This window comes from Kogia breviceps, chromosome 1, assembly GCF_026419965.1.
Source record: "Kogia breviceps isolate mKogBre1 chromosome 1, mKogBre1 haplotype 1, whole genome shotgun sequence".
Lineage (NCBI taxonomy): Eukaryota > Metazoa > Chordata > Mammalia > Artiodactyla > Physeteridae > Kogia > Kogia breviceps.
The window spans coordinates 158,554,068-158,562,645 of NC_081310.1; the positions used below are offsets into that span (position 1 = coordinate 158,554,068).

General features: G+C 35.9%; 1 protein-coding gene across 17 annotated transcripts in view; it reads left to right on the forward strand.

Moving 5' to 3' along the window:
* Window positions 1-5,342, forward strand: part of TUT4 (terminal uridylyl transferase 4) — a 142,210-nt gene extending 136,868 nt beyond the window's left edge. For 6 of the 17 annotated variants that reach the window (XR_010835556.1, XM_067007618.1, XM_067007626.1 and 3 more), the window contains 2 exons: window positions 2,872-3,030; window positions 4,605-5,333. Coding sequence is in view for 15 of the 17 variants with exons in the window: in XM_067007618.1 (XP_066863719.1) it covers window positions 2,872-3,030; window positions 4,605-4,672 (227 nt within the window). In the remaining 2 variants the exon portion in view is untranslated. Of the gene's footprint in view, window positions 1-2,871; window positions 3,031-4,604 lie in introns of all 17 variants that reach the window. The other 11 variants (XM_067007635.1, XM_059037981.2, XM_067007660.1 and 8 more) reach the window with 6 other exon arrangements.
* The last annotated feature ends 3,236 nt before the right edge of the window (window positions 5,343-8,578 follow it).

The following is an 8,578-nucleotide window of genomic DNA, read 5'->3' on the forward strand; positions in this document are numbered from 1 at the left end:
AAATATTTTGGTGTATTACCATCCAGTCATTTTTTAATCTTTGCATATTTAAAAATAGTTAATAAATTCCATTCATCTAGTTTTATATGTAGATTTTTTTCTTCCTAGGGAAAATTTGAAATGTATACAAAAGGAGAGATTAAAGTATAATGAACCCCCGCCATTACCCAGATTTAACAGTTATCAGTATTTTCTATTTACTCTTTGTGATTCTTCTGTAATTTTTGTCTGTGATTCTTTTCCTTATTAACTACTTGGTTATCCTGAAATATTGTTTGTATAGGAAATGCAGACTAAAAGCTTGATTCTTTCCCTTTATCAATTTTCAGAATAATTTTAGTGATAATTTTAAGCAAATATATATTATTCCTTAAAGCACTCAGACCTCTTTGGAATAATACAGATAATATATTTTGCTGAGCAGAAATTCCGGAACGTGGGAACTCATTGAAATTTCCAGGAACAAAGGATATATGTCATACATGGCCATTCTTATGTGGCCTCTGCTTCTCTCATTCAACAAATATTTATTGTGTGCATGACACGATATGCATCTTGATAGTCACTGAGTTATATAACCATGAAGGCAGACCTAATGCTTTGCCTTTTGATATATCAACTCAGTTTTAACTCCTTCTCCCTACCTCCTTGATCTCTGTTTCAGCCTTAATGAACTAATTAATTAACATCCTACAAACACACCATACTCTTACCCCTGATTGTTTACCTAAGTTGTTCCCTCTGCCTGGAATATCCTCTCCATTAACTCTCCTGCTCACTCTCACCTCCTTCTGCTTTGCTCCAAAGCTTGGCTAACTTACTCATCCTTCGTTTTAAAATTTAGATCACTTTCTTCAGGAAGTCTTTAATTCCTGTTCATCCTGTCTTCCAGTTGTATTAGGTATCATTTCTCTCCTTCATGTTTCCTTAATATCCATATTATAACACTTGTCTTCCTGTGTTGAAATCGCCTGTCTACTTGTCTGCATAATGCATTAGACTGAACTTTTAGAGGTTATGAATTGTTTCTTGCCTGTCATTGTCTCCCTGGTGTCCAGTATAGTGCCTGATGTAAGGTAGATACATTATTTGTATAATATATTATCATTATGTAATAAAGTGTTATACAGCAAATATTTATTATTTGTTGGATGGGTGTGCAACTCCTAGTTAATATTTTTAACTGAAGTTAACATTATGTTAGAAATGGAGAGACTGGATGGGGGGATATATTAAAATGATACTAGTGGTTATATTAGAGTAGGAGGTTGTATGAGTAGTTTTTTGTTTTTTTTGTTTGTTTGTTTGTTTTTGCGGTACGTGGGCCTCTCACTGCTGTGGCCTCTCCCGTTGCGGAGCACAGGCTCCGGACGCATAGGCTCAGTGGCCATGGCTTATGGGCCCAGCCGCTCTGTGGCATGTGGGATCCTCCTGGACCGGGGCACGAACCCGTAACCCCTGCATTGGCAGGCAGACCCTCAACCACTGTGCCACCAGGGAAGCCCGTATGAGTAGTTTTTACCCATTTTTCAGATTATCTTTAATTGTATTATGAAAATACTTGGTTGCAAAAAATGGCCAAGAGACATTGAAGTATATTCTAAAAGATACCCTTTTATGTTAAAACATTTCTCAGTTGGTCAGGACCTCAATACTGTATACCCAGTCTTATTTTTTGTAAACTCTGAGCTCTGCAGCTTCAGATCTTAGTTGTAACTTGACTTTATAAACTTGCAGTGAACCAGCTGCTTTGTTTACCTGGTTACCTCCTGAGAAGACTGAGCTTGGTAGGAGTGTGGCTAGTATGGGTTTTAGTTTTCTTGCTCCCTACTCCTCCCTATCCTGTACCTCCTAACTTCCTGCTAGGAAGTTTAGTGAATAAGGTCAGTGTCTTTTAGATTATTTCCTGCCACATTGTGATCCAGAATGAGAAAAGCCACCAAAAATGATCCAGAAGATTCAGGGGTTACTGTGCTTTGAAAGTTGTACTTAAAGATAGATCTTAAAGGGAAGTAGATTGGTGGGAGTGGTTTGCCATAGAAAGAATAGGACTCATATTTTTTGAGTTCCTACTAATATGACAGAATTTGTGCAGGCCACTTTATTTTTGTTATCTTATTTAATCCTCATAACAACCTGGAGTTCATAATTAAACCTTAGTAATTTTTGTAACTGGTATTTGAACGTAGACCTGTTTGGCTCCAATGCCCACGTTTTCATCTATTTCACCACAATGCCTCAGCTTCTAATAGGATCTCCTTCCAGGCCAAGATATAATTGATTCTGGGATAGTTGGCATTGTCTTTAGGATAAAATGTTAAGCTCCTTAGTGACGTACTAAGGTTCTTTGAAATACAGATCCTACCTACCTGTCCAGCCTTTTCTCTTACTGCTGCCTTCCTTTACCTCTGTCTCTGTATTGCCAGTCGTTTTGCAGCTTCCCAAACTTGCTGTACTTTCCTGCTTCCTGGCTTTTGAATACAATGTTCCTTCTGTCTAAAATGTCCTCCTTGTCCCATTTTGCATAACTTGTTCCTGTCCTTTAATACTCATTTTAGTTCATCATTTTAGGAAAACCTTCTCTGTTCTTGAACAATTGGGTTAGTCCTCTCTTTAGACACCTTCCACCGCTCTGTTATAGCAATTACCACATATTATTGTGTATATCTTCTTAAATGTTTCCTTTATGAATAATTTGAGAACAATTACAGTGTTTTTTTTATTCCTTAAAAATTTTTTTTGGTATCCTCTGCATTTAGTATATTTCTTGGTCAGTGGTAGATATTCAATAAATCTTTGTAGAATGAAGGAACATTTGAATGAACAAAGTGATGTATTAAAATATGTCTCTCCTTTATTGTTGAAATGCAGAGCCAGGATTTCCAGGACTAAATCCTCCAATTCCTTGGGAACATGCACCACGACCCCATTTCCCTCTTGTCCCAGCTTCGTGGCCTTATGGTTTGCATCAGAACTTCATGCATCAGGGAAATGCCAGATTTCAGCCCAACAAACCTTTCTATACTCAAGGTACCATTGCTTATGTATTTGTCACAGGCTGGGTGGGTTTTGTTCTGGGACAAGGAGCCTTTGTAAAGGCCAGGATCTTGGAGTGAAAATTTATGAATTCAGTAAATATTTATTGAGAGCATACTGTGTGTCAGACTGTGCTAGGTGCTTATTGCTCAAGCAAGAATTAAATAAAACCCCTGCACTTAATGCATATTTTATTAGGAAAGCCAGACCTGTAAAATAGACAAGAATAGGAGCTTAGAGGAATCAGTTAACTTTGCCATAGCAGAGAGAGCAGGATATGGACACCAAGGATCAAATTGCACAAGATTTTGACATTCAAACTAGATCTTGAAAGAGATAAGGGATTTTTTTTTTTTTCCTTAGAGATCACATAGAGATTAGAGAGGAGTGTTCTTAGCTGAGGCCATAATACATGCAAAGTCACTGAGTTTTGCCTCAGTGAAAAGAATAGGAAAAAAGAGAAAGGAGAAAATAATAGGACTAGATGAGGTAAATGGGAAAATGTATAGGTGATGAGGCTAGAGGAGGTAGGCTGAGGCCGTATTATGAAGGAGTTTGGACTTAGTAAGTGTTGGGGATCTAGTAGAAGTTTTTGAGTTGAGTAGTGACAGTCAAATTTGTTTTTTAGTAAAACTAAGACTTGAATGACATTAGAATTGATTATATTCTGTAGGTACTAATGTACCAATAATGCCTTTGATCTAAGTAATGAATAGTTGTTTTTTTTGTTTGTTTGTTTGGTTTTTTTTGTGGTACGCGAGCCTCTCACTGCTGTGGCCTCTCCCATTGCGGAGCACAGGCTCCGGACGTGCAGGCTCAGTAGCCATGGCTCACGGGCCCAGCCGCTCCGCAGCATGTGGGATCCTCCTGGACCGGGGCACAAACGCGCATCCCCTGCATTGGCAGGTGGACCCTCAAGCATTGCACCACCAGGGAAGCCCCATGAATAGCATTTTATCTAGCCTACTTGCGTCAGCAGTATCTCAGTTCAAATAGGGAATGTCTGAATCTGGCCTTCAGCCCTTGGTTAACTTAGGAGTTAAGAAAACTAGAGTCAGAGTTAATACAGTTAAACTAGGAGTTCACAAAAGGCACTCTGGGAATGTTGACTAAATAAAAAACTTCTAAGGGGAAGCCCCTGGTATGATTATCAGGCTTGATACACTTAAGCCTTCGTAAACTATCCATTGTACTTGGTGGGGCGTTGCTGTATTATAGAATGGCAGAACCTTAATTATGGCTGGTTTATTCTGAGCAAAGAACTAGGGCTGAGGGAAATTACTATTGGTCATACAAGCCCTTTTGGGGGAGGAGGAGAGTCTGAAGTTCTTCCCTGGTGGATTTTTTCCCCTTAATTCCTCCCCTTCATCTCTGTCTCCTCTATTTTCTTTCACATACCCACATTTTCCTTCCCTCCTCCTTCTCCCCCCACTAAATGTTTTGACATGCTTCATCTCCTCTTTACTATATTAATAGAAAAAAAGATAACTAGCTACAGTTAATTCTAAGAGGTTGTCAGATAAATAGGCACAAGCCTTTCAGTTTCCTGTCTGTGTTGTGTCCAACAGACAGATGTGCCACCCGTCGGTGTAGAGAGCGTTGTCCCCACCCACCAAGAGGAAACGTGTCGGAGTAATGCGAGTCCATTTTCTTTCAGCTGGTCTACCGATGCACAGCAACCAGCCAATCCTGCTGTCTCAAGGGTATCCGTACCTCAATGTCAGTTACATTCAGCAGAAAAAGTGACATTTAATGGAAAGCAAAACAAATCAGGTCCTGATTTAAAATTTTAACACGTTTAGCTAGCTTATTTAAATTCTAAGACTGTTTTTAAAGACTGTATTATTTGTATATAAATACGAACTATAGTTTTTACTAGTATCACCAAATTGAGTGATACAAATTTCATCTATTTTATTACCCTATTTTTAAGGGAATTTTATGTTTTGTTTAACCTTGATGAATTGTATAAAGAGAGAATTTAAAAATTACATTCTTTATTTTCTATTAGCTGTATTCATACTTTGGTTGCTTCAGACTTTATATATATTGTTCTTAAGAATTAGGGAAGACTTTCATGTGTTTTAAATTTGTCACTTCTATTCTTTACAGAACCTTGTAGTGCCAAAAACTTTTTAAAAGGTAAAAAAAATAATAATAAAATAAAACTTCAACATGAAGATTTAGAATTTTTTTCTTTTACATTCTTGTATATTGAAAATATTCCAACTTGAACAGAAATTTGCTTTTGTCTGTATTTGAAGTAATTCTATTTTAAGTTAATAAATCTTTTTGACAAGAGTCAGATTTTGTTAATTCATCTTATTGTTTAGATCATAGGAATATAATGTGACAATTCAGAGATTTGTTTTACTCTCATTGAATAGAGTATTCTAAATCACAGACTTAGTTTTAGAAAAAGATCTAAGAATCTTTTCATGTTATTTTATTGGATCTTCACAACACCCATATGAGGTTGATAGAAGCAGATGCTATCTCATTTTATCATTGGGAAAACTGAGGTGCAAAACAAAATGAATTCTAAAGTTAGCACAGTTATGTGTTGGAAATATAATTGAATCAGATCTTTTGAAGTAGAGTTTAGTGGAGGGAAGGTAATTCTTTTTTACTGAGGAACTAACATGTGCCAGACTATCCATTCTGAGTCTTGTCCTACTGCCTGGAAGGTATACTTGTGAGGATGGTGTTTACCAATAATGCCTTGTGATCAGTGATTATAGTTGGATTTCAAACTTGTGTTGTTGGTGGGAGATTTTGTAGCTGTTTTTGGTACTATACATTGAGGTGAGGTCATCTTGTCTAAACAACTCAGAGATTTGCCAGGGATTATAGACCAAATCATGCTATAGATTTATTTGGAAATCTGCAGAATAAGTAAATACAAATGTCTTTAAGAACAGTATGTTATGTTTGTTCTGCTTCCTCAGATATGCATTCCTTAAATATGAGAGCACTTGGGCTTTTGCCATATTTTCCAAAATGGAAGGAAGATGCTTGAAATCTATTGCAAGAGGTTGAAGGCTTTCCTGTGGTATTTATAGCCCTGGAAAGGCATTTATTAAATGTTAAGATCAAGTGTGTTTACTGTTAGTTTTTCATATTAAAGCTTCAGCATCCCATGGTGATCATTTTGTAATGTAGAGAAATATTGAATCACTATGCTGTGCACCTGGAACTAACACAGTGTTGTTGATCAATTATACTTCAATTAAAAAAAAAGCTTCAATCAGCATCCCACGGAATACTACTAAGCGGTGGAGTTCAGCTTATTTGTTTTGTTAATGAGATAACCTGGCCCAACATATACTTTTCTGTTAAACTGTGACTTGAAGAATTCAAGATTTTCTTTTAAAGTCAGTGTTCTAAGTATTTCATCTCCTTTCAGGTCTTAGAGAATAGGATATTCATTTTAGTGTTCTACTTTTGTATATATTTGAAATATTCATTAAAAAGAAAACAATCTGGGAATTCCGTGGTGGTCCAGTAGTTGGGACTCTGCGCTCTCACTGCCGAGGGCCTGGGTTTGATCCCTGGTCGGGGAACTAAAATCCCACAAGCCATGCGGCGTGGCCAAAAACAAAACAAAACAAAACAATCTGCCAATCTGCAGCAAGAGACTGCCCCCAATTCACTCTTCCTTCCCAAAGGAAGGCAGTATACCACCTGGCAAAAGGTATTTATGGGGCAGTAAACCCCAGTAACCTAGGTTTTACTTGTATAACAGTGTTCTGTATAGTAGTTTTTAGCATCTCATTTGTTCCTCTAGTAATTGCCAGTGTTCAATAATTGCAAAACTGTTCCAAGTTGAAAAATAGAAAACTCTTAGTTTGAATTGATAATTTATGCAGTAGTAGCTGAGTTTCATAAGTTTACAAATTTTTCATATAAATTACAAACTTAAGTTTTTGATTATGAGTTCAAATTCATTGTAGATCAATTGAAAAGTGTAAAATTATCAATCTTCTGCAGAGAACTCACACACTTAAGATGGCATTGCTTTGAGATGTTTTGTATAATGTTTAATCACTTGGAGAGATTAATATTTTCCCTTGCCATTAAAGATTATTTAAAAATATGAATATTAATGCCATACTATGTAATTTACTCATTCAGTCCCCTACAGATGGACATTTTTGCTATTTCCAGTTCTTCTCTACATAAAAATATATGTAAAATGATGATAGGATAAGGCTATTTTTGTGTGTATTTGATTATAGTCATCCCTCAGAATCCAGAGAATTGGTTCCAGGATCTATGGCAGATATGAAAATCTATGGATGCTCAATTACCAGAGTCGGCCCTCCATATCCATGGTTCCACATCTGCAGATTCAGCCAACTTTGGATCATATAGGACAGTAATACTTATTGGAAAAAACCCTGCATACAAGTGGACTCATGCAGTTCAAACCCGCATTATTTAAGTGTCAACTGTATTCTATTATGGTGAATTCTTATAAATGGGATTATTAGATAAAAAGGATAGAAGTTCTAAGGTTCCTGCTACATATTGCCAAATTGCTGTATTGCCAAAAAGTGATTACCAATTTGCAGTTCCAAGAAGCGATATATAAACTGTGTTGGTAAGCTTATGAAAATAGCTCTGAACTCCAAACAACTCAATTTTTCCTTGTAAAGGATAATTTAACTGTGTTTATTACAAAAAAAAAAAAGCATTAAGTAAAAGAACAAAGTATAAAAATCACTCAAAAACCCATAAACCAGAAATACTATTAATATCTAGTGAACTTCATTTTTTTCAAACCATCTCTTAAAATATATACATTATATACATATATATACAGATATACACATAGGAAGTTTTACAAAAGTGGGCTCATATGCTATATTTAGTACATCTGGCAAATTAATTTTACTTGGATTTAACAAAAGAAAAAAACGTAAAAGTGAAGAAATGTTCAACTTAAAAATTTTTTCTACAAGAGACTCTAGTTCTAAAAGACTCCTTCAAAATTAAGGACAATTACAGAAAACATTAAAAAGGCTGGAGTAATTTTTTTCTAGCTTCTTGTATGTTTTAGAGATAGTACATGACTCCTGTCATAAAAAATGAAACCAGGACACTAAAAGAGTTCCCCTACTTCCTGGTTATATTATTCGTATATAGACAGTGTTCAAATATTTCATTTGTCTTATGATAATTTCCCATTTTAATCTAAAATTTCTAAAATGTTTACTACCATTTCTTTTACCGCTTCTTTTTTTCCTGAGTCCTTAATTTGATCAATTTCTTGCTGAGTAAATTTCATTATCAGGCAGTTTTTTCCCAAGTGGTTGTATGCTTTTAAGCACTTGCATACTTGAAAATGTCTATTCCATTTATATTTTAAGGACAACTTTGGCTGGGTGTAAAGTTCCTGGCACACTTTGTTTTCCTCAGACCTTTTGCTTCTCTGCCTTAATGAAGACCTGAGATCATCCTGATCTTTTCCCTCACTATACATGACTTGATTACTCTGCTTGGATGCCCATATAATTCTTTATCTTTTAAATCAAGGTGA